Raw genomic sequence first — 26,953 nt, 5'->3', positions numbered from 1 at the left:
CGGTGGTGGCCTGGCTGCTGTTAACCCAGTTAGAGGCCGACAGGGATAACTGGCATGCCCATTCCGCGTAAGAGTCTTCCGTGGTTTTGCGTGAGTCCCTGAACTTCTGTCAGTGGGACTCTGGGGTTACTGCATAACGAGCCAGGAGCACTTCTTTAACCCGGGCGTAGCAATGGATATCCTGATCTGGCACGGCCCGGAAAGCATCAGAAGCTTTGCCTGACAGTTTGCCTGACAATATTGCAACCCACTCTCTTCTAGCTATTCGGTGGAGGTTACATTGTCGCTCAAAATCTGCCAGGTAGATATCAATCTCACAGTCCTTTTCATCAAAAGCTTTAAAAGCGCTAAACGGAATCTTCCTTGCGTCTGCTGTGCTGTACTCACTGTTCGGAGAAGGTGCGGCTGCTTGTTGGACTGCTGCCAGTTTTAACTGTAGCTCTGCATCTCTTATTTGTTTATCCTTCTGTAGTTCTTCGTCTCTTATTTGTTTATCCTTCTGTAGTTCTGCGTCTCTTATTTCTTTAGCCTTCATTAGCTCTGCGTTTACTAACAGGTCCATCACTTTCAGCACCACATCCGCCGTTGGGTTCGGACCGAACCATGCTAGCTTCTCTCTCATTACTTTGTTGGCTGGCGATTCCTCTTCCTGAATCACTGGTGTCTCCATCTCTTGTACTGCTGGCGTTGCTGCAACCAAGTTCTCCTGGTCTAGCTCCATTGATTCTGCTATGATGACCCGCTTGGTTTTGTTGCTAGCAATCCTTCCACGAACTTCCAGTAGTTCTTCCAGTGTCTGCTTGGAATCCGGGTGTAAAGGAGAGTAGAAGGGAAAATCCCGCTGCTGCCAACCAATTGTGACGGTATTAGAATGATATCCCCGTTAAAGTCTTCCCTTCTCCCCATAAAGAAAATCACCCCAATATTCCACGAGGAGGGATATTCCTGGAATCACCCAATAAGCCACACATGGGTCACGCTTACTGCTGGAACAAGACAGACTTTAATGGTATAACACAGAGCTTATATGTAATTTCCAAAACTGTTACAATGACAAATCTCCGCCCCCTCACACAGGGGCTTCCATACAGATGATTAGGCAGACACGACGGAGCCGATTCTGAAAACACATTTTCTTTAGATAATGACATCAGTGAAGGTAATTACTAGTTGTAAAGAATACAATGGCCCAGATTCAGGTAGAATCGCGCAATATTTGCGTGGGCAAAGAGAAAATTTTTTTCTCTGCACCCACGCAAATATTGCGCTTTGCCCGCGATTCACGGAGCAGTTGCTCCGTAAATTGCGCGGGCAATATGCTAAACAGCCGGGCGCAAGGCTGCCTAATGTAAATGATCCCGCCGGGGGCGGGAATCATTTAAATTAGGTGCGCTCCCGCGCCGAGCGAACAGCGCATGCTCCGTCGGGAAACTTTCCTGACGTGCATTGCGGCAAATGACGTCGCAAGGACGTCATTTGCTTCTAAGTGAACGTGAATGGCGTCCAGCGCCATTCACGGTTCACTTACGTAAACGACGTGAAATTTAAATTTCACGGGCGGGAGGCGCAGCTATACTTTAGCATTGGCTGCGCCTGCTATTAGCAGGAGCAGCCTTATGCTAAAGGCGCCGTACGGAAACTCCGTACCTTGCGTACGCAGGGCCCGCGCAACTTTTGTGAATCGGTGGTAGTATGCAATTTGCATACTATACGCCGATCACAAAGGCCGTGCCCCCTAGCGGCCAACGCAAGAATGCAGCCTGGGATGTGAAGGCATAAGGAGGCTTATGTTTGTCACATCCTAGGCTGCAGTCGGTGTAACGAGGTTCCTGAATCAGGAGCACTCGTTACACCGGAGCAAGTAAGCACTTGCACCGCGCAACTATGGTTGCGCGGGCGCAAGTGCTTCTTGAATCTGGGCCAATATCTAGACAGCCCTGCCCCGCATGTAGAAGCGATAATTACCACAATGAAGCAATCAGAATAATTAACATGAGTCACTTCTAATAACAGTAAACCGTAACCACAGGGCTTCTTCACACAACACACTAGACCATTTACCCTTTGAACTAGGACTGGCTGAGGAAAGGTCATTACCATATCAACAGCCTGTTAGCCGAGGAATGAGTCACCTGAAATCCTCTAACACACACACAGCATAACGAGCAGGGAGAATTACTGAAGCATCCTTCACACTCCTCATTAGTGCCTCCTCATCAGTGCCACCCATCAGTTCCATCTATAAGTGCCTCCTCATTAGTGCCACCCATCAGTGCCATCTATCAGTGCCACCCATCAGTTCCATCTATCAGTGCCACCCATCAGTTCCATCTATCAGTGCCTCCTCGTCAGTGCCACCCATCAGCACACATCAGTGAAGGAAAAAAATTACCTCTTTGCTAAATTTTATAACAAACTATGATTTTTTTTTCACCCCCCCATGGTGATCGAATATGGCCAAAAGTAAGTTCTATTTCCCTCAAAAAATATGAAAAAAAATGTCCTATGTATACAGTGTAGCATGACCGCGTAATTGTCATTCAAAGTGTGAGTGAAAATTGGCCTGGGCAGGAAGGGGGTAAAAATGCCCGGTACTACTGAAGGGGTTAATATCCTCTTTATTTATTTTGTCTTTTAGAAAAAGTAAGACCCCCCCGGAACATCAGATAAAATATGGGTAAGTGTCAGCTTTTTATTTTATGAATTGTGAGTGCGGAGGCTCATGTGGAATGTATATTGGATGCCGGGATATAGCAGCTGAAGTTCTGTGCAAATCTAGTCCAGCTTGGCTCTGCCCAGGGATGGACTGGCCATTGGGACTACAGGGAGTTTCCCGGTGGGCCGATGGCTCAGTGGGCCGGCTTCAGTGACAGCGGACTAAAGCCCCCCCCCCCCCCCGCTCCTCTGTCTCTACCTTCCCGCAGAGCTCACCTGGGGGAACAGAGAATCAGGGGGAGGACAGAGGAGCAGGGGGGAGGGGACAGACAGCTGACTCAACAGCTATGGCCTGGGAGTTTCTCACTTCTGCCTAATCTTGTCCCATGGGGGGGCACCGAACTGATTCTTTGCCCCAGGTGAAATAATGTCTAGCTTCCCCACTGGTACTGCCTATAAGAGTACCAGTACCAGCCGTTCTACTCTAATAAAGTAGAACGGCTAGTGGCTAGTGAAGGGGGAGAGGGGGCTTGGGTGGCCGGGAGGGTACGGGAGTTGTCCGGCCGCCATGGGAGAGACCTGTCAAAGTGGGCCAGTCTGGATGAAGTCCAGGGCCAAATTTCTGTCCCAGTCCAGCCCTGAGTTCCACTAGTACAGTATTACTGACCAACTTGATTCCTTCACCTACCTGACCACTACGCTGACCTACCTGATTCCTACACTAACCACTACACTGACCTACCTGATTCCTATACTGACCTACCTGATTCCTACACTGACCACTACACTGACCTACCTGATTCCTACACTGACCACTACACTGACCTACCTGATTCCTACACTGATCTACATGATTGCTATACTGATCACTACACTGACCTACCTGATTCCTATACTGACCACTACACTAACCTACCTGATTCCTACACTGACCACTACACTAACCTACCTGATTCCTACACTGACCACTACACTGACCTACCTGATTCCTACACAGACCACTACACTGACCTACCTGATTCCTACACTGACCTACCTGATTCCTACACTGATCTACATGATTGCTATACTGACCACTACACTGACCTACCTGATTCCTATACTGACCTACCTGATTCCTATACTGACCACTACACTGACCTACCTGATTCCTACACTGACCACTACACTGACCTACCTGATTCCTACACTGACCACTACACTGACCTACCTGATTCCTACACTGACCACTACACTGACCTACCTGATTCCTATACTGACCACTACACACTGACCTACCTGATTCCTGCACTACTCACCCCCCCCCCTATATGAACAGTGTAGATCGGTTGATTTTGCTGGCCTCCATGATAATCCATCAGAGCAGGGCTCTCCCTAGCACCATGTACTGTTCCCGACACCCAGCCACTCCTCAGTATCCCCTCCCAAGAGCTTCTCCAATAGCTGCATTACGCTGCACCACCCCTCCACTGTTCTCACACACACGGACCACCCGCACCAGAAGGATTATGGGGTACAGGCTGGACAACAGGAGTCACTGGGCGGGGCAACACAGCATGTTTGGGAGGGCACAGTAATGATTTTGCACCCCCTAAATGTTGCACCCGGGGGCGAGAGTACCAGATGTCCTTCCCATGCCACTGCAATCCGGGGACAGACTGGCTCCGGGGACAGGGTCCTCAATCCGGGGACTGTCCCTGGAAACCAGGGGTGTCTGGTCACCCTACTCTCTGGGGACCCTGATCTAAGGGGGGCTCTCTGGGGACCCTAATCTAAGGGGGGCTCTCGGGGGGGCCCTGATGTAAAGAAGGGGCTCCCTGGGGACCCTGGTGTAGGGAAGGCTATCTGAGGACCCTGATGTAAGTGGGGGGGGCTCTCTTGGTACCCTGATGTAAGGGGAGGGTTCTCTGGTGACCCTGATGTAAGTGGGGGGCTCTCTGGGGACCCTAATCTAAGGGGGGGCTCTCTGGGGACCCTGATCTAAGGGGGGCTCTCTGGCGACCCTGATGTTAGGAAGGGGCTCTCTGGGGACCCTGGTGTAAGGAAGGCTCTCTGAGCACCCTGATGTAAGTGGGGAGGGGGGGCTCTCTGGGTACCCTGATGTAAGGGGAGGGTTCTCTGGTGACTCTGATGTAAGTGGGGGGGGCGCTCTTGGCTCCCTGATGTAAGGGGGCTCTCTGGGGACACTGATGTAAGTGGGGGGGCTCTCTGAGGACCCTGATGTAAGAATGTAAGTGTGGGGGGCTCTTAGGGGACCCTGATGTAAGGAAGGGGCTCTCTGTGGACCCTGATGTAAGGAAGGGGCTCTCTGGGGACCCTGGTGTAAGGGGGAGGCTCTCTGGGGACCCTGATGTAAGTGTGGGGGGCTCCCTGGGTCCCCGATGCAAGGAAGGGGCTCTCTGGGGACCCTGGTGTAAGGAAGGGGCTCTCTGGGGACACTGATGTAAGGAAGGGGCTCTCTGGGGACCCTGATGTAAGGAAGGGGCTCTCTGGGGACCCTGATGTAAGGAAGGGGCTCTCTGGGGACACTAATGTAAGTGGGGGGGGCTCTCTGGGGACACTGATGTAAGTGGGGGAGGCTCTCTGGGGACACTAATGTAAGTGGGGGGCTCTCTGGGGACACTGATGTAAGGAAGGGGCTCTCTGGGCACCCTGATGTAAGGGGGCTCTCTGGAGACCCTGGTGTAAGGGGGAGGCTCTCTGGGGACCCTGATGTAAGTGTGGGGGGCTCCCTTGGTCCCTGATGTAAGGAAGGGACTCTCTGTGGACACTGATGTAAGTGATCTAAGTAATGCTTCCCCCTGTCTGCAGCAGACTGATGACATCATCTCGGCCTAGGCAAAGTCACTGGACTGGAGCTCATGATAATATTGTGTCAGGAAATAATTTGTGAAACTCTAAAGTTACTAAAAGGTCCAAATTTTATGATAAAAAACCTCTCTGCAGATTTCTTCCAGAGGGCCCCGCCCTTCCTCATCCAGTTACAGAATATTTTGCGAAAATACCCGGACGGAGGACAGATCCTTAAAGTAAGTGAACTGATTTCCTTTTGAATTTAAGAAACCTACGATGAAGCTTTCCATAAAACCCAACAAATTGTGGAAACGCGAATATGTCTACGAAGTCTACATTGCTGTCCATGACCCCACTGGGGAGATTTCACCTCACTTCCTGTCTCTGTGACACCCCAGGATACAATTGGGGGGATAGGGGGTTGTCATCAGGGCAGGAAGCTACAGACCACAATAAAAACCTGACAGAGGCTATAGTCCTTTCCAGTGTTTTCTTGCAATCTGTGCCCCCCCCCCCCCCCGAAAAGCTTTTCCCATCACTTGCTGTACAGAAAGGAAATGTGGGGAGATCTGATCATTGGGGGGCCTAGACCACAGGAAAATCCAATGGGGGTTCTATCCCTTCCTCACTCCCTTCAAAACTATAAAAATTGTTAAGGGCCAGGGACTGATTTAAGATTTGGAGTACAGGAGGGGGAAAGTGTTAAGTGTTACAGGGCTCTTTAGGTCTGTTATGGATCCTAAAATGGAACCCCGCGCCAAAATGGAAAAAAAATTGCGTGGGGTCTCTCCCCATGACCATACCAGACCCTTCGGTCTGGTATGGATTTTGAGGGGAAACACTGCACCAAAAAAAGAAAAACGGTGTGCCCCCCCCCCCCCCAAGATCCATTCCAGACCCTTATACGAGCATGCAGCAGGGCAGGTCAGGAAAGGGGGGGGCCCAGATCCCAGCCCCTCCCGCCTATGCCAATGTGCCAATGAGTATGGGGTACATTGTACTCCTACCCTTTCACCTCCAAAAAAAGCAGTGTGTAGTGTACATAAAAAACAAGAGACGGTTTCGACAAGTCTTATTAAAAATCTTCCGATCTTCTCCCTCCGGTCTTCTTCCTCCTGGTCTTCTCCCTCCGGTCTTCTTCCTCATGGTCTTCTCCCCCTGGTCTTCTTCCTCCTGGTCTTCTCCTGGTCTTCTTCCTCCTGGTCTTCTCCCTCCTGGTCTTCTCCCTCCTGGTCTTCTCCCTTCTGGGCTTCTCCCTCCTGGTCTTCTCCCTCCTGGTCTTCTCCCTCCTGGTCTTCACCCTCCTGGTCTTCTCCCTCCTGGTCTTCTCCCTCCTGGTCTTCTCCCTCTGGTCTTCTTCCTCCTGGTCTTCTTCCTCCTGGTATTATTCCTCCTGGTCTTCTTCCTCCTGGTCTTCTTCCTCCTGGTCTTTTTCCTTCTGGTCTTCTTCCTCCTGGTCTTCTCCCTCCTGGTCTTCTCCCTCCTGGTCTTCTCCCTCCTGATCTTCTTCCTCCTGATCTTCTTCCTCCTGATCTTCTTCCTCCTGGTCTTCTTCCTCCTGGTCTTCTTCCTCCTGGTCTTCTTCTTCCTCCTGGTCTTCTTCTTCCTCCTGGTCTTCTTCTTCCTCCTGGTCTTCTCCCTCCTGGTCTTCTCCCTCCGGTCTTTGTTCCTCCTGGTCTTCTCCCTCCGGCCTTCTTCCTCCTGGTCTTCTCCACCACTGCTCTCTTCTCCGCCCCCGAACTGCTCCTCCTCCGACGCGGTCTTCCATCATTGTGCCAGCTCCCCTCTCTGCCGGTTCTTATATAGCCATGGGACGTGGCCATCCGGTGACATCACCATTAGACCCTGCCCTATATAACTATATAGATCAGACCAAAATGAGGGATAAATGTGGAGGAAAGAGGGACAGAGAGGGACTTTGTTCCAAATCCGGGACAGTCCCTCGAATTCTGGGACAGTTGGGAGTGATGCCCTAGCTGCTTGGAAATTGTTAACTGGAATTGGCCTTTTTTTTGCCTCTTAATTAAAGTAAATTTAAAACAACAGCTCCATCTAAGACTCCCCGTCCACAGGGTGACAACACCCTTGTGTCAGTTCACTTCAGGACAAACAGCATTGTCACCCTACCACAGAAAGTGGGAATATAATGGATCTACTGGCAGAATCAACGGGCAATACAGGGAGGACTCGGAAAAACAAAAAGTGCCATGTTTTGTATAAATAACTTCTATTTTTTACACTTTCAGGAACTGATTCAGAACGCCGATGACGCTAAAGCGACTGAAGTCGTTTTTGTTTATGATGAAAGACAATACGGAACAGAAACTTTACATTCCAAAGACCTCCATGTCGTCCAAGGTAAAACATTTTTTAACATATTTAGAACTATCGGTAAAACTTTTTTTTCCGTTTTGAATAGAGTAATGCCGCGTACACACGGTCAGAAATTCCGACAAGAAAAGTTCGATGTGAGCTTTTGGTTGGAAATTACGACTGTGTGTAGGCCCCATCGGATTTTTTCTGTCAGAATTTCCGGCAAGAAATATTTAAGAACTGGTTCTCAAATTTTCCGAGAGGGAGATTTCCCTTCACTTCTTATCCCATAGCCAAAACGGGAAGTGAGAGTTAATCCCGTCAAAGGAGTCCCAGAACTAGTGTCCCCATTGGGGAGATTTCCCTTCACGTCCTGTCCCATAGCCAAAACGGGAAGTGAGTGGAAATCCCGTCAAAGGAGTCCCAGAACTAGTGTCCTCATTGGAAGATTTCCCTTCTATTCCTGTCCTGGTGGCAACCCAACATGTAGAATTTCCTTTCACTCTCAGTGATAATGGCAAACAGGGCAAATACCCCTAACGGGGGCACAAACATCAATAAAAACCTGACAGGGGGTCGGATCCCTCTCCACTCTGTCCAAAACTTGGGGGGGGGGTTGGATGGAGTGTAGGGTTGAGGGGGTTGAAGGGATGAGCATGGGTTTGATCTGAACTTGAGTTCAGACTGGAGCATGACGGAAGTCATTACTGCCACCAAATGGGCACCCAATGAGCTGCGGCTAGAGAATTCCCCGCCCGTAGCCGCACGTAACTTTGGGGGCGGAGATGCTTGTGACCTCATTGACCTAATATGGTCACGTGGCTGAGCAGAAACTGGGTGGACGGTTTGCATGTTTTTTTAACTTTTCTCTCATTTTTCTTTTATTTTAAAAGCTGATTTGCAACATTTTGGCATGAGGAGCAAGAGATAAAGGGGGAGATTTACTAAAACCGGTGCAGCTGTTCATGGGAGCCAATCGGCTTCTAACTTCAGCTTGTTCAATGAAGCTTTGACCATAAAACCTGGAAGCTGATTGGTTTCTCTGCAGAGCTGCACCAGATTTTGCACTCTCCAGTTTTAGTAAATCTCCCCCCCAAATTGTCAGATGTTCAGATATTTCCTCTATTGCCTTCTGTATTCTTTTTCATGCATTGCTTTCTTCCCTCAGGCCCGGCTCTTCTGGCCTACAACAACGAGATCTTTACCGATCAAGACTGGGAGGGGATCCAAAAACCCGGAAACAGCATCAAGCGCAAAGACCCCGACACCGTTGGAAGATTTGGACTCGGGTTCAACTCGGTCTACCACATTACAGGTCAGCCGGAGGGTCGTTTTGGCCTCAAGGAGTCAATCCGCTATGTGCGAAAAGCTGAAACATTGAAGAAATATTTCATAGATTGTCCTCCAAAGTTCACATACAGGCACATGGGCGTAGCATAAGGGGTTGCAGGGGTCACAATCGCAACCCCCGCCCCTAGCTCCAGGGGGCCCCTGAAGCCTCCCTGTGATATTATTATCATATCCTCCAGCTCTGATCTGCCCTAGGGCCCCACAGCCACGCTCCAATACTGGGCTTCCACTTTTCTTTCCACAGTCCACAGTAGGTCAGTGTAGGAGTCAGGTAGGTCAGTGTAGTGGTCAGTGTAGGAGTCAGGTAGGTCAGTGTAGTGGTCAGTGTAGGAATCAGGTAGGTCAGTGTAGTGGTCAGTGTAGGAATCAGGTAGGTCAGTGTAGTGGTCAGTGTAGGAATCAGGTAGGTTGGTGTAGTGGTCCGTGTAGGAATCGGGTAGGTCAGTGTAGGGATCAGGTAGGTAAGTGTAGTGGTCAGTGTAGGAATCAGGTAGGTCAGTGTAGGGATAAGGTTGGTCAGTGTAGTGGTCAGTGTAGGAATCAGGTAGGTCATTGTAGGGATAAGGTTGGTCGGTGCAGTGGTCAGGTAGGTCAGTGTAGTGGTTAGTGCAGGGAACAGGTAGGTCAGTGTAGGAATCAGGTAGGTTAGTGTAGTGGTCAGTGTAGGAATCGGGTAGGTCAGTGTAGGGATCAGGTAGGTCTGTGTAGTGGTTAGTGTAGGAATCATGTAGGTCAATGTACTGGTCAGTGTAGGGAACAGATAGATCAGTGTAGGAATCAGGTAGGTCAGTGTAGTGGTCAGTGTAGGAATCAGGTAGGTCAGTGTAGTGGTCAGTGTAGGAATCAGGTAGGTCAGTGTAGTGGTCAGGTAGGTCAGTGTAGGAATCAGGTAGGTCAGTGTAGTGGTCCAGTAGGTCAGTGTAGGAATCAGGTAGGTCACTGTAGTGGTCAGGTAGGTGAAGGAATCAAGTTGGTCAGTAATACTGTACTAGTGGAAGGGACTCAGGGAGTGCTAAAAGTCTGGCGGGGGGTGCAAATTTATTGCCCTATCCCGGGCGCTGACAACCCGCCCTACACCACTGACTGCATATATTTGAGGAAAATATGTGAATAAAATAGTTTACCATTTGCCAATAAAAAAATAAAAAAACGTCCCCGGATTTCATTTTGAAAATCTGGTCACCTTACCCTAAGACTGCACGGAGTGGTTTCCCTGGTGTAGAACAGAGATTGATGGAAAGTCTAGCTCTACATGTCCTCATGACTATTGATATGCCGGTGAACCTGGGAATAATGAAGGGTATGGCTGCTTGCGTTAATTTGTTAATTGCTTTGTAGTTGTAACTCTTCTTTGCAAAGCTTCTTATGCGTTGTTTTCTTTAATGCACAGATCACCCAGCAATCTTTAGCAGCAAAAATATTGGGTTTCTGGATCCACAAGAACGCATTTTTCGCAGAGGAGGATGCCTGTGGAACTTGGATAAAGAAAGACAAGACTTTGAGAAACTTTCTGACCAGTTCCAACCTTTCCAAAAAGCCCTGGAGGCTCTTGGCTTAGGGCGTTGGGAGGAGATTCTCAACTCTGGCCACTTCAATGGAACTCTCTTTCGCTTCCCTCTGCGACTCGATCCTTCTGAAATTTCCGATAATATCTACGACTCTGAGAGGGTTCAGGAGCTCTTTGATTCTTTCGTCAGGGACGCTAGCATCAGCCTCCTCTTCCTTCGCCATGTTACTAGAGTAGCTCTCAAGAATATTGACCGTAGTGGAGCGTTGACCACTCTCCTTACTGTTGAAGTGTCTACCGAAGAGAATTTTGGGAATAAGTCAGCGGATCTTGACATCATGACCCAAATTAAGGTAACAAATCTGAAGCAGCTTGGAAGAGAAAAAAAAGTTAGTAAGTGGTTAGTGACCTCCAGTAACATTCAAGGAAACCTCTTTCCAGACTTGACTGAACTGAGCAACAAACTCTGCAACAAACCAGCACTTGACTTGGCCTATCCCTTATCTGAGGCCTGCATGGACTATGGTGGCCGCTTAAGTTGCATATTGCCACTTCCAGACAAGGAGGAAAACAGGACAGGTCTACCGTTGATCATTAACGGCTGTTTCGACCTCACTGATGACAGGAGAAGCCTAAAGTGGCCAGAAATAGACCAGCAACATGACGAGGCTGCTAAGTGGAACCATATTTTGGTGGAACAAGTTCTGCCTCTACTCTACACACATGCGGTCTGTAATACGGTGTCTTTGGTCAAGTCGTCCAAAATACCAGCTGATGTAATTTACAAAGTCTGGCCAGACCCAGAAAGGACTCAACACAAAAAGATATGGCACAAACTTGCCAGACAATTGGTCGAAAAACTGATGAAGGAAAGAGTATTCCAGATAGCTGACCAATCCCGTTGGGTAACGGCCACTGAAGCGGTTTTTCTACTGGAAAGAGAATTCGAAGACAAACTCTCTGTGTGCTTAGAGGAAGTTCTTCTGCTGTTAAAGACTCCACTCGTTAAAGTCCCCAGGCAGGTCTATTCATCTCTACAGTTGGCTACAAAGCTGGACAGTGTTTCTCCCACTCTGGTGAGAAAGTTCTTACACAAAGATGGCTGGCACGGGGTCTCTCGTGAAAAAAAAATGATGCTCCTGAAGTATGCCATCAGCGATGGACGGTACGATGAGTTACTCAATCTTCAGCTGTTGCCATTGGCAGATGGAAAATTCACAAGTTACCAGAACACAGAACGCAATGGCATGGTCTACATTGACGGCAAAGACTTTCCAAGGTGAGCCAGCCATAGAGTGCTAACATGTTTTGCTATGGGGAAATATTAATTTTACTAACTTATAATACCGTATATACTCGAAAATAAGCCGACCTGCGTATAAGCCAAGGCACCTAATTTTACCACAAAAAACTGGCAAAAACGTATTGACTTGAGTATAAGCCTAGGGTGAGAATGCAGCAGCTACTGGAAGCGGAAAAGAGGGTTAACAATGCCCATTTGCACGCCTCACTGTGTCCAGCCTCACTGTGCCCATTGCAACTTCACTGTGCCCATTACAACATCACTGTGCCCATTACAACGTCACTGTGCCCATTGCAACTTCACTATGCCCATCCTCATTGTGCCCATTAATACCTCACTGTGCCCATTACAACCTCACTGGGCCCATTACAACCTCACTGTGCCCATTGCAACATCACTGTGCCCATCCTCACTGTGCCCATTACAACCTCACTGTGCCCATTACAAATTCACTGTGCCCATTACCTCACTGTGCCCATTACCTCACTGTGCCAATCCTCCCTGTGCCCATTACCTCCCTGTGCCCATGACAACCTCACTGTGCACATTTCAGCGTACCTGAAATTCTTGACAGGCTGCGCTGCGGACGTCCATTTTTTAAAACTTGCAGCTTCCTCCTGGTCCCGTCCTGTTCCGTGATAGGCGATTGACACTGTGTTCAGTGTTCCGCCAATCACGGACGTTCTTTCATCCTCGGACAATAGAAGGTTTGTGATAGACGGAACACTGAACACAGTGTCTGCTGGAAAACCGAGTCCGAGGATGAAAGAACGCCTGTGATAGGCGTAACACTGAACACAGTGTCAAATGCCTACCACGGAACGGGACGGGCCCAGGAGGAAGCCGCGAGTTTTTAAAAATGGACGCCCAAGGTACACTGACTCGTGGGCTTATACTCGAGTATGTACGGTAATTATATCTAAAACAAAGGGTAGGTGACGTTTTCTATTTTCACTTCTGTGGTGCCATACTGTCCTGGTTATGCAGTAAAGTTTGTCTGTCAGCTTACCTCTCCTCCATGTGCTCAGACTAAGAGGCCAGCCACTCTCACCTGGTTGCTTAAGTAATCTCTCCTCTAAGCCTGGCTCCACCCCAGGCCCTATCAGAGGACTCTATATTAACCTGTGCACTGCAAGCCAGCCGTGCTGATCAATATTGTGTGTTTAGCTTTCGTGTGTGACTTGATTTGTCTTCTACGTCTGATTCCAGTTACCGATCTTGGCGTGTTCGCGACTATCCCTGCCTGCTTGTGACCCTGACCTTTGGCGTGCTCTATGTTCATCCTTGTCTGCTAGTCACCCCGACCTTTGTCTTATCTCCTTATCATCTCTTGTCATCCTGGGCTGCTGCTTCCTCTCTATCCTCCTGTAGCCTACCATGAGCGTGAGCTGGGAGACCCTGGGGGCCGCGACCTGGAACCAGTTGCAGCGCAGTCCATCCTCACCACTAGAGGCTCTGGTGAACACCTGCTGGCTCTTAGACTCCGCGCCCTGGGGAATCTTAGGCTCTAGCTCCCTGTGGGATCTGTGTTGGTGCTCCAGTGGACCTGCCTTCCTTAACCACCCAGTGTTCCGTCCGCAGCAGTCAGTCGTAGGGTCCACTACCTTAGCGGTGCACTCCTGACCCCAATGGTGTGCATCTGTCACCTGGCCTCAAGTGACCTGACACATACTCTAGGGCAGGGGTCTCCAAACTTTCTAAACAAAGGGACAGTTTGTTGTCCATCAGACTTTAGAGGAGGCCTAACTGTGGCCAGCAGGAGTGGACATTTTCCTGGCATCAGTGGGAGTAAACCTCTCCACATTTGGTATTAGGGGGAGGAATAGTTCACCATCGTTGGTATCATTGGGAGGAATTTGCCTCATCATTGATATCATTGCAAGGAATAGTCCCCTGTTAACCGCTGTATGTACAGTTTTACTAACACATGTCAAAGTTGCAAAATTGGGCCTGGGAGTTCAGGTTTGTTTTACCCTCTGTCATGAAGGGGTTCAAAATGTACATAACCTACTTCCCTTTTATTTATATTCACTTTAAAATTGTGCTTATCAGAGACAATTAAAAAAAATCATTTTTTTTTGCTTGATGTCTTCCAGAATTTTATTGCCTGGATTGGCAGATCGATTTATTCCTGAAGATTTACCAGAAGATCTACGCACATTCTTCTCAAAGACTGGGAAAGCAAGTAAGTGCATTTATCCTGCTTGGATACCGTAATATAAAAGGGTACAGAGAAACCTCGGATTACGTGCATAATCCGTTCCAGGAGAATACTCGTAATCCAAAGTACTCGCATATCAAAGACTGTTTCCCCATTGAAGTCAATGGAAACGAAAATATTTTTGTTCCCCATTGACTTCAATGGCATGCAATACCGCATGCGGACAGTGGTGGGGGGGGGTTCCGGAGAGCCTCGGAAACGTCCGTAAAGGCCTGAGGACACCTCAGCAAACCTTGAAAACTGAGTATTTACGTGTCTTTCTAAATGGCGCCGATTGGCTGCAATCAGCGCTATTCGGCTTTGCTTGGCTCCGGCGCCCCCCACCTCAGGTCAAACGCGGTACTGCACACAGCTTTGGTCAGTGCTGGGAGAAGGTCAGCTTGGATCTTGATCAGAGGGCTTACTACATCTCCAATTCCTATACTTTGCATAAGTCAGCCCCCTTTAATGCAAATCCTGGTGACTATTCTGGGCAGGAGATTTAATAATATTTTCCCGGGAAGTTAAGTATTGATTACGGGTTGACCTCCCTTCATTGCATATCCCAGCATGGGATCCTTTGAAGTGAGTAGGTGCAAAACAATGAGGATTTGGATCTCCATTGTTTGTATACACAAGCCTAGGCACCGTCTTGTCTGCTTAGTCTAATTCTTCTTGGTGGCCCTGATACAAAGCTAGTTGAACTATATTTTATATTTACAATATTTTACAGCTATTAACGGAGATTTCACATAAACTCACAAGGCAACACACCTAAAGAAATCTCTATTTGTGGGAGAAAAATTACATAAATTAAAATTGGGTACAGAGTCACACAACCGTGCAATTTTCAGTTAAAATAACACAGTGCCGTATCATAAACAATGGCCTGGTCATGAAAGGGGGGGAACTCTACTGGAGGTCAAAGCACACCAATGTTTTTCCTAGTCAGAGCAAAGAAGTGGGTTTGTTTCTATCTCCTGTATTTCTCCAAGAATAAATACTTACCTTCCCCTTTTTGCTTATTTTTTTTTTCTGCTTTAGAAACGTTCAAGAATCTTGTGTGCCTAAATGAAGATGTGGTTCTTGGAAAACTACATGAAGCTCTTCCTCAGAGGTGGAGAAACCATCTTGACATTGTCAACTGGAACCCCCAAGAACGGGACAGTCCACCGATTCAATGGATCAATACTCTCTGGACCTTCCTCCAAAGATATTCCACTCTGCACCACTTTGAAAACCAACCGATTGTGCCACTAAATAAAGTCACAGGGAAGTCGTCAAATATTCAACTTGCCCGGCTGAAAAAGAAAACAACGTTGCTTCTGAAAAATAAAGACGGGCACCTCTTGGATGACTGTACATCTAAGCTGCTGGAGAAAGCTGGTTGCACCATCATACGGGAAGAGAATTCTTGGCTTTGGCACAAAAATCTGGACGTGTACATTTTAGCACCAACGCCAAATAACATCCTAAAAACGTTGTCACATTTAAATCTGGATCAGGTTACAAAAGTACTTACAGATGCCCCTAAAGATCACCTAAAGCGGTTTGGTGAAGTCCTTTCTCAGGCCTACTCATTCACGTCTCCAGAGCTGGAAATTTTGTACAAGCTGCCAATCTTCTGCAGCGCCCCTTGTATTGCGGCCCCGTCCTCAAAACTGGTGGCTGCTGTCCACTTAGCAGCCGTAGACAAGGACACTGTCCCCGCTGTCTCGGACAGCCTGATGTTTCCAGATGTGTTAATAAAATGCAGAGATGCTTTAGACCAGAGGCTTCTCCAACTAATGCAAATCAGATTGCTCAATGCAAAAGATGTGGCTTTACTGATGGCGAAAGCCATCCAAACCAGCAGCTACTCTGCTTTCCCAGCTGAAATTGAGAAGACGATGTTGTGGATCTTGAGAAACGGACATGTGCTATTTGCCCAGAATGACCAGCTGACGAACCTATGCAGAAGCCTTAGCTTCATGCAGTGTAACGGTAGCCTCAAACAACCGTCTTCTCTCTTTGATCCGAACGTGGATATACTGAAAGAGCTGTTTGACACGCATCAATTTCCCCCTTCAAACTTTCGGGAAGATTCGGTTTTAACATCACTGAAGCAATTGGGGATTAAAGACTCCATCCACAAAATTACACCTGATGATGTTTTGCAGATTGCTGAAACTTTAAGTTGCAAGAGAATAAAAAAAGGCCCAAGCTCTTTAAAAAAGGCCAAAGCGCTTATAAGGGTTTGCAATGAAACATCGGTTTTGTCTCAGTTTACTTTGGCCAACTTAAAGAGGCTCTGCAACCTTTCCTGGGTCCCAGCTAAAACTCACAACTCACAGATGGTTTTTGGTGAACCAGAAAACCTCAGAGACGTGGCCTACCGTGACATAGTGGAATTTTCAATGCCTCTAACCGATGACTTTAAAAAAGAGGCAAATGACCGCCTTGGCTTAAGCAAACCACCACCTTCTGCAAAAGTGATTGAAAGTCTTAAAGTCCTCGGCCAAAAATATTCTCAGATGGATTATTATTCTCTTGAAAGGAAACTTCATAATATTTACAAGTACATACAAGATAACCTTCTCCAGCTGCACAATGATCTTCTTTCGGAAGTCATGATTTGGAATGGAGATAATTTTTCCTGCCCAGATGAAATTGTTTTGTCCTATCCTGAAGGTTTGGATTTAAGCTCCTTTACCAAAAAAGTTCCACCCGCTTACTTGACTTACCAAAACCTTTTCTCAAAATGTGGGGTAAAGAAAACCTTATCAAACCAAGATGTCGTCAATGTACTGCATACGGTAAAACAGCGCTTAGGTGATGCTTGTTCTAATGTCCGCACTTCCAAAGACTTGAAACTTGCACTCTCAGTCTTGGACTGGATGAAAACAAATTCTATACAGGGAACAGATGACCTTCTTATACCAGTCCAGTCTGAAAACAATGGATTTAGCCTCGAACCACTCTCTAAAACTCTCTTCTGTGACATTGATAAACAGAATATGTCTGATAACTTTACAGATACAGACTGTTTTATTGTACATGATGAGGTTTCTGTGGCAACAGCAAAGTTTCTGAAGATCCAACTTCTGAGCACCAAGGTCTTGAAGCCAGAATTTTTCGAAGCCTGGGGCCAAAATGAACCAGTGACTCTTCGCATTAAAAACATCCTTCGAGAATACAGTGAACACTCTGAAGTTTTTAAAGAACTTTTACAAAATGCAGATGATGCAGATGCAACAGTTTGCAAATTCTTGGTGGACAGGAGACACAATTTGGACTCCCGAAAAACCCTAATAGATCCAGGCATGGCTAGCTGTCACGGGCCGGCCTTGTGGTCTTATAACGACAGCAAATTTGCAGATAAGGATTTTATCAACATTACCCGTATCGGAGCAGCCACTAAGGAAACTCAGATGAAAAAAATTGGAAAATTTGGCTTGGGTTTTAATACCGTGTACCATATCACCGATGTACCAGCAATAATGAGCAGTTCCACCTTAATCATATTTGACCCAAATGTGAATCACTTGCAGAAACACATTCCGAGCAATAACCCGGGAATGAAGCTGAATCTTCAAAATAATGCAAAACTTCTTTATACTTTTCCTGACCAGTTCCAGCCATTCATTGGGGTGTTCGGTTGCAACTTTGCAGAAGAACCTTTTAACTTTGATGGGACGCTTATTCGCTTACCGTTTCGGAGCGAAGAAGAAGCAAACAAATCGAAAATCTGTCACCAAGCATTCAGCGAAGAAGAGATCAACATGCTCATAAGCGATTTTGAGAGTTTTTCAGATATTCTCTTGATTTTCATAAAGAATGTCAAAGAAGTGGAATTAAATTGCCTAAACAAGGGATTTAACCCTGAAGATCAATTGACCAAAGTGCATCTTCGGAAAGATATCCTTGAAAGACTGACTGTGCCTCAGAATGTTCTCTTACAAAAGGAGCAAATAAATGTCTCCAAAAAACTGACTGTGCCCACGGAAACCTTGGTGGACATCACCACATCAAAAATCATAAAAATTAGCGTACGGAAAGCAGTGAAAGATGACGATAAATACTTTCTTATACAATCTAGCCTCGGAATCAAGGAATCGTTCCAGATGTTCATGCAAGATGACAATATTATTTCTTTTCCAGCTTCTGGACTTGCCATTCCACTAAAGAAAGATCACAGCACTGGAAAATGGGCCCCAGATTTAGAAGACTTCCAGGGGATGGTCTTCTGTTTCCTCCCCCTCCCAGTGTCCTCTGGACTTCCTTTTCATATAAATGCAGCTTTTGCCGTCATGTCCAATCGGAAAAACCTGTGGGACACAACTGTAAAGGGTGACTGGAATAAGAAGTTACTCTGTGATGCTTTACTAGTCGCTGCCATCACTGCCCTGTCACAGATGCAGATACTACACCAGAAGGGTGACTTGAAGGACTACTACTACTATACCTTCTGGCCAGACATCAGCAAAGTCAACACATTCTTCACGGGAGCTGTGAAGAGCTTCTACCAGGCAATAACTTTTGGATTTGGAAATTCAATCCCCACCCTCGTTGGCAATGGTCAGGAATGGTGCACCATAAAACACGCTTGCTTTCTCGAACTAGAAGATTTTGAAAACCTGGCCATTCAAAGTATTGCCATAAAGGTGTTCTCCTCTGTTCTTAAAAAGCCAAATTTGTCAGTAAGTCTCCCCCAATGGGTGAGGGAAAGTCTCCATGCCTGTGGTTGCCTCGAGGAGCTGCAGAATAATTTTTACAGTACTGAAAGGTTCTACAAAGAGATCCTTCTTCAAAATCTGGATGCCATAAATGCAAAAGACAGAGATATGCTAGTACTTTATGCCATTGATCTACAAAATAAAAGCCTGGATAATATACTGTCATCAAAACCTTGCATTCCATCATCTGATGGGAAATTGCAGCTAATTGGAAAACTGGTGCATCCAATGGGAAAAGTCTCCATACTGTATGATCCCGAAGAAAGACGTTTTCCTGAAGGAGTTGAGTTTCTCAAACCAGAAAGACTGGCACGTCTACAGATTTTAGGGATGCTGAAGGACAGATTACCCATGGAAGAGCTCATGGCAAGAACCAGTAGAATACCAAATATCTGGACGATTGACAGAACAAAAGCTCTAAAACAAATCTGTTGCGTTTTGGAATTGTTAAATGACCTACTTCAACAAGAACCCAATGCTGCCCATTGTGGAGAATTCAGAGACATTGTGTTTCTTCCTGCAATACCACCTAAAAAAGAAGATGTCTCAGGAAATCTGACTTTAATGAAGTCAAAAGGACTTTATCATTACAAGCACAGAGCACTTGTCTGCCTGGTGGAACCAGTGCTAGGCAAAGAAAATTTGGAAAAAGTCAAGTTGTCCGAACCGTTACTGTCGTTCTTAGGGCTTGATCAGTCTCCTTCTTTCTCAACTGTGCTATCTCAACTGGAAGAAGCTTGTAAAGCACCAAACTTGTTAAATTCTGAAGAAATGTCTCGGGTGGCCAAAAGCTGCTACAATTTTTTAAATAAACAGGTAAAAAAACAGCCGAATCTTGCTGCCCAAGTAAAGGAGAAAGTCTCTAGTATGCACTTTGTCTACGCTGATGATGAGTTTGTCCCAGTGAAAGTGGTTGCAAAGAAGCTTCCTTTTCATGCGCTCCCTTATTTGCATAAACTGCCAAAAGATTATGAAACCTTCAATGAACTCTGGACTTGTGTCGGACTTCAGGAGGAATTTTCTACTGAAGATTATCTTTCTGTTTTGAAACGGATGGCTGTAGAGAAAGGAGAAAGACCTCTTTCAGCAAGTGAATTCCAACTGGCATTGCACTTAATTAATCACAGCTTGATGACTCAAAATTCACATAATCTGATAGATAGGCAGCTAGTTTTTTTACCAGACAAGCAAGGCGTATTGCGTCACGTGGATAAAATATTTTACTATGATACTCCCTGGCTTCCCTGTAATGAAACCCTACATTTCTGCCATGAGCTTGTTCCTCGAGCCGTGGTATCAATATTGGGGGTCAAAACAAAAATTCATTACACCCTTCAAAAATTGAAAGTCGGTGGTCTCTCCAAGTGGGTCTCACAATTCGGTGCCAAGGAGCAGCTCACCACCCGTATCAAGAACATTATAAAGGAGTACTCTTCAAAGAAAGATATTTTGAAGGAACTCATTCAGAACGCAGATGACTCCGAAGCTTCTGAAATTCATTTTGTGTTGGACTGCAGAACTCACCAGACAAAAAGCACCTTTGGCGATCAGTGGAATAAATTACAAGGTCCAGCTCTTTGTGTTTACAACAACAATATATTTGAGTCCAAAGATATTGATGGCATTCAGCAGCTGGGAATAGGTGGCAAAGAAGATCGATTAGACAAAACTGGAAAGTTTGGACTTGGCTTTAATTCCGTATACCACATAACAGATTGTCCATCTTTTGTCACAGGTGACGCCACCTTGTGCATCTTTGACCCTAATCTTATGTTTTTGGAAAGTGCTGATGAATCCAGCCCAGGTGGCATGTTCTCTGTGAATAACGAATTTAAGCTCACATTTATGGACGTGTATGATACATTCTTGCCTTCGAATTTCAATCTGGAAGAGGGCACTCTTTTTCGTCTACCGCTCAGGATGTCAAACACAGTGTCGGAGTCCAAAATCAGTGACCAAACTTCAACACTGGAGGATATTAAAAGTATGTGCGAGGAATTAAAGAATGATGCTGACAACATGATTTTGTTCTTGAATAACATCAGGAGAATAAGTTTTTCTGAAATGACTACCAGTGGACATTTAACTGAGATCCTCTCAATTGAATCTAAAATAAATGATCAGGATAAAGAAAGGTTGGCTTCTTTCCAACAAAAGTTTTCCAAGCTGGCTGGGAATTCTGCAGATTTGTCTGACACCTCACCATTCCAAGTGATATACAGACTGAAAATAGCTCGAAATGACTCTAGCAGGGCAACAGACTGGCTTGTAGCCAAGCAGGTGGGTACGGAAGGCCTGGACACCCTGAAGAAAGTTTCTGGTCGTTTACATCAAACAATGATTCCGCATGGTGCTGTCGCAACCTACCTTCCAATCTCAGGTCACCTTCCAGACCGCCTTCCAACCGACTGGAAGGGTAGAGCTTTCTGCACCTTGCCTTTCCCTCTAGAAACTGGTCTCCCTGTACATGTCAATGCTAATTTTATTGTTGATTCAGCAAGGAGAGGCATCTGCATAGAGGATGGTGATAGCCCAAAGACTGAATGGAATGAGTTTTTGTTATCAGACATTATAGCTCCACTCTACTGTTGCGTTCTCAAGTTCTTGTGCAAAATAGTTACCAAGCAGAAAAGGGAACCACTCATTTTTCCAAATGTTGACTCTTGCAGTTTGTTTTTGAATTCATATTTGGATCATTTTCCATCTGTGAATATATCTGTGCCACCTCAATGGCAAACCTTAGTTAAGGAAGTCTACTTGACAATTTTTAAAAGTAAAGCACAAGTGATTCCAATATACAAAATGCATAAAGTGAAAGAAAACTTTGTAACTATGACAAGTGTTCATGTTGAGTGGTCAAGTATTGGAAAAGCCACAATTGTAGAGGAGCCCTTCTTTCTTTCCCAAGAAGAATCTAAAGAAATTGGAAATATACTCCAAAATATTAACATGCCTATTGCGTTTGGAGGAATCAAGAATTTTCTATGCAATGAACTGAAATCAGCTGGTGTACCTGTATTTGAACTTAGTCCCCAGACCTTGTGTGAGTTCTTAAGGCTACTTCCTCATGGACAAGTTCTTCCTGGTCCCATCTCCATGTCTCTTTTTAGAAAGGAGAAATATTGCAATAAGTTGTTAGATTACTGCTTGAAAGACTGTTCAAAGAACTCAGTTGACCTGCAGGGGGTTCCTTTACTAGTGACTAAGGATGAAATACTCCGCACCTTTGACAAAGATGATCCGAAATTTTTTTCCAGATTCTCTGAGCTTTTCCCAGAAGAAAGTAATCAGTTTGCTACATGTGATAACCCGTTTTTGACAGATCGTGGATTTTTAAAATCCTTTACTCTTGCAAATTCTGTCAGTTTTGTTAAGAGACACTTAGGGCCATTTCATGACTTGTCTTCTTCCAAAAGCAAGTGCGGCCTTCCCCTTTCCAAAGAGATAGAAAGCTGGCTGAAAAGATTGTGGGAATTCTTCGAAAGGGAAATCTCCAAGCAAAAAAGGGACTATAGGAAAGCACATTTTGAGACTATCGTTTCTAATTTCAAAAACTGGGCAATTTTGCCGGTGTGTTACGAAAAGGAACCAAAAATCCTTTCTTTTGCTGACATCAAAGATTTGATCTTTCCATGTGGCAGTGACATTGCCAAATACATGCTGAAATTGGGATTCCCCGAATTAAAATTGAGTTTATTTCCTTTAAGTATTATTGATTTCTTTAGGCCCTATCTGATTGACCCAGAAAATGTTGGAAATGTTCTCGAGCGTCTGAGCTCCAAAACAGACCTTAAGTGGGAGTCATTGGAAAGATGGGATCTGGACATGATTCTGGCCTGGATCTTATCACAGCTCCAAAAACAAAGCAACCCAAAAAACATAAAAGATCTACATTGTGTACCTTTGTTTGAAACCTTTGATGGCAAAAGACAAAGACTGAATGGATGCCAAAAGATCTATGTACTCACTGCACTCGATGTAGAATCTCTTAAACTTTCAGAAATTGACTCACAGACAGCGTTCCTTAAAAATACCAGTTTTAACCAAAAAGCTGCCAAAATAATGAACATTCCAATAATCAATGAACTTCAATTAATTACGGATTTCCTTCTTCTTCATCTAAAGTTCCTCAATGAAAATAAATTATTGGGACTTCTACGGCTGATTGTGGCACTGCAAAGCTCTCAAGATTTCCAAAGTAAGAAAGATGTCCTCTTCTCTTCTCTTAGAAGTATCAAACTGATCAGAAACAAACAAGGAGTACTAGAGCCGGTCTCCTACTTCTATGACCATACCGTAAAACTCTTCTCTACATTTGGTCTACAGGACTATTTTATCCCAAGTGATGTTTGGAAGTTGTTTGAAAGGTTTAAACCACAATTCCAAATACTTCTGCAAGAACTTGGAATTAAATGCTCTTTTACAGAAGATGATGTCATCAGATTTGCGTCTCAAGTAGAAAATGAAGCAAAAACGATGGTCCCCTCAAAATCCCTGACTGCAAAAGCTAAAGAGATGTTTGATTACTTGTTATCTATGGATATGGATAAAGTAAGTGCCGATTTTCCTTCAGAGGTGGGAAAAATTGCATTCATCATTCCTTTGAATGTCCAAGAAGAGTTAAAAGATTTACACCCTTCATTTGCTGGGAAAGACCTGACGGTAGCGCTCAAAGAATCACTACTAGTGAGGAAAAACGACCAACAACATTTGGTTTGGACTTCCATGACACTAATAGAGAAGTGCATAGTCGGCAAGAAAAAGCTTGAGTTCTTGGAAAGATGTGGGGTACTTCTTGAGCCACCTGTTCAGAAGGTAATTGAGAATGTGAAAAACGTTTGTAACGCTCAGTGCAATAAAGAACATTTCCAAACTAGGGGCCAGGTCTTAAAGATTGCTTACGATTTCCTTCAGAACCACATTGATGATGTAGACTGTGTTTCTCTGGAAAATGTTCCTTTCATTTTAGTAGAGAACAATGTTGCCCTTGCCGAGCCAAAACAAATTGTGTTTAATGTACAAAACCACGATGACTTTCGTCCATATCTTTACAAGCTGCCTCCGTTGCTGGCATGCTTTAGCAATCTCTTCCAGAAGGTAGGGGTTGAGGAAGAGGCATCTATATTTCACTTTGCCCGGGTTCTTTCGGCTGTTTATGAGGAAACCCTAGATAAAACGTCTTTGCACGCTAATCTCACAAAAACTGTCTCTGAGACAACTAAACAATTTTTTACGTTGCTGGAAAAGCCGGCGCCGAAAGATCTTCAGAACCTCAAGCCACTTTACCTTCCATCTGTTGATGGCAAACTCTACGAGTCATCTGGGTTAATTCTAAATGACTGCCGATCTTATAGCACCACGTTGAAACTTAAAGGTATATTTAAGTTTATTCACTCGGATGAAAACCAACACAGAACAAGACATCTCCTCAGCCTACTACCTGTAGATATTCGGCCAAGATTGCTTTCTGACATCACAGAAGAGTCTATCGATAATTTGAAGGCCTGTCCGCTTGGAGAAGGCTGCACAGTTAAAAGGAACTTCACAGAACTACTTGTCTCACCGATATTTTGTAAAGGTCTGGGTTGCCTTCTGTGCAAGCAGAGCAATGGTAAAACTACCCAGAAAGAAGCAGAACAAACCTGCAGCAATATCTTTGGAAGAATAAAATTAATATGCTGCTGTAAATTACAGACCAGTCTCGTGTACGAGAACGCCACTTTAAAGGGTACAACTTCGGAAAAAACAGTCTTTGTGAGATATGTTGACATGTGCTGCCAGATTTATCTCGAACACAGTAAACTCGCCAAAAGAAGAAAGGCCGTTCAAGTCATGAATTCCCTTTCAAGAGAAATTAATAATCTGATTAGAAATAAATTAGACCATAGCTCATTAATTGTTGTTGCGGAAATGCTTGCCTGCGATGATCCCGAGGAAATGATTGAGGTGCTGAAAGAACACGAGGTGTGGAGCAATATGCTGGAAACCAAAAATGCCTTCACTTTGCCAAAACCCGGAGAGAAGATTCCAGATGAATGGTATGATTGCTTGGACATGAGCGTTCAGAATAGATTCAGGGTAGGTGACTATGTGGGCTACATGGTTCCTGGAGAAGATGAGGAATACCTGTATGCTGTAGTTGTCGAGGAACTGGAAGCAAAAACGTTCGGCAACTATCAACTTCCCATGTATCGCATAGACATCGGTCAAGAAGAAACAATTGAAGTCAGCGTCCTTGACTTATATCAGTTCAAAAGGTCTCCAAGCCATAATTCAAAGGCTCTTGTTCCCCTTGGCACCCCACCGCCTCACCAACAACAGATCGATGACCGATGGTTTGAAAGCTCAGTGGAAAAAATTAAAGCAGACATTGACCTTCAGTTAAGCCAAATATGGCAGCTGCCTCAAGTTGAGAGGATCAAGGCTATAAGACGTCTTTACCTAAAGTACCACCCAGACAAAAACATTGGCCAAGAAGGCATCTCAACAGAAATTTTTAAATACATTCAGCAAAGGGTCAAAGAATTGGAATCTGGTGAGAAGAAAGATAATCACACAACACCCAATCACCATTCCAGCTCTTTTGGAGGCTTCTCCACATTTTGGGGCAAGTGGGATAGAGAGGCTTCTCACCACAGGCAAAATCGCGAACACTTTTCAAGTAAAACTAGATGCAACTACGACTTTTTCCGCTATCACAGCAACGGTCCGCAACCAAAACCTCAGGAGGCTGAAAGATGGCTGAGGCAAGCGGAATGTGACTTGAAGGCCGCAGAAAATGACGTCAATCGGTCCACGGAATGGGTGTTCTACAAAGTGCACCAGGCTGTGGAAAAGGCGATATTTGCCGCACAGTATATTAAGAAAGGGAAAATTGACCGGGACACTGACATAGCCCAATTGGCGTGTGATGTAGCCACGTACCGTAGCGAACTCGGCTCAATTGGAGATCAGGTGTCACAAATGAAAGCTCTTGGCGTGGATAACAAAGGAACTCAGTACCCCGACTGCCACTCACCCCCTCAAATTCCCAATGATGGCTTTGCCTCTGACAAGGAGGAGGAAGTTATCACTTTGGCCAAGGACGTCTTACGGAGAATAACAAGTTATGTACGCCTCTGAGAACCCATCTAATGGATGTCCTTCAGCACAGAAGCCACTGTTACAATCTTTTCTAAAATTTGTTTGTAGAGGAACTTTTTTTTTTTTCCTTTTTAAGTTGACTTACATTTTTTTACTTTCAAGCACTTTGGGTGTACAATGTTATTTTTACCATTGTTATTTTTCAATATGCAAAACTTGTAGTAAACCTTTTTTTTCTGCCTATATTCTGTGTCTGCATTTTTGTTTATTGGGAACGTTGCATGCTTCTGTATGGATAAACCGCTTGCTGACCCACCAGAGTACGTATACTGCTGACAGGCGACTCGTACGGGCACCGTAACCTTCTTTGCGGCTTTCTTCCGGGTTCACGACGGGCGTACGTGCATGTCGCCCCCGCCCACTGGCTCTGATGTAATTGAACACAGTGGGAATTAAGGGCCTGTGCACATGGGCCGAATATGGGGCGGTATTGGCCCGTTCAATGGAAACCGGCCCACATTCGGCCCATGTGTACGGCAGCCGGTCTGACAGAAGCTGGCAGAACATCAGGTTTTCTGTGGAAAACTACGCCACGCTCCCCCCCCCCCGGGTAATCTGCATTATACCCCCCATCCCCCAAATCCCCCCACCTCAAATGTTCCCCCCTACCCCCCAAAAAATAACAGCAAAAATCCTCTACCCTAAAATGTCCCCTCCTAGTACAAGAACCCCCCACACTTCAACCCCCCCAAAAAATAAGAGCAAAAATCCTCTACCCTAAACTGTCCCCTCCTAGTACACGTCTCCGCGCCCCCCCCCCCCCACTTCAACCCCCCCACCTCAAATGTCACCCCCCCAAAAAAAATAACAGCACAAATCCTCTACCCCTAAACTGTCCCCTCCTAGTACACGTCTTCTCCCCCCCCACACTTCAACCTCCCCACCTCAAATGCCCCCCCCCCTCCAAAAAAAAAATAACAGCACAAATCCCCTACCCCTTAACTGTTCCCTCCCAGTACACGTCTCCCCCACTT

At 45.6% G+C, this 26,953-nt stretch overlaps 1 protein-coding gene across 1 annotated transcript in view; it reads left to right on the top strand.

Moving 5' to 3' along the window:
* The window catches only part of LOC120916210 (sacsin-like), a 31,676-nt gene extending 5,597 nt beyond the window's left edge, over window positions 1-26,079 (top strand). The window contains exons 2-8 of the mRNA XM_040327065.1: window positions 2,639-2,677; window positions 5,602-5,684; window positions 7,695-7,806; window positions 8,930-9,076; window positions 10,502-11,897; window positions 14,018-14,106; window positions 15,166-26,079. Of these exons, the coding sequence (XP_040182999.1) occupies window positions 2,674-2,677; window positions 5,602-5,684; window positions 7,695-7,806; window positions 8,930-9,076; window positions 10,502-11,897; window positions 14,018-14,106; window positions 15,166-25,958 (12,624 nt within the window). The 5' untranslated portion in view covers window positions 2,639-2,673 and the 3' untranslated portion in view covers window positions 25,959-26,079. The remainder of the gene's footprint in view (window positions 1-2,638; window positions 2,678-5,601; window positions 5,685-7,694; window positions 7,807-8,929; window positions 9,077-10,501; window positions 11,898-14,017; window positions 14,107-15,165) is intronic.
* The last annotated feature ends 874 nt before the right edge of the window (window positions 26,080-26,953 follow it).

Source organism: Rana temporaria, chromosome 10, assembly GCF_905171775.1.
Source record: "Rana temporaria chromosome 10, aRanTem1.1, whole genome shotgun sequence".
Classification (NCBI taxonomy): Eukaryota; Metazoa; Chordata; class Amphibia; order Anura; family Ranidae; genus Rana; species Rana temporaria.
Note: the sequence above shows the minus strand (reverse complement) of the source record. Positions and strands in the feature narration are given on the sequence as shown.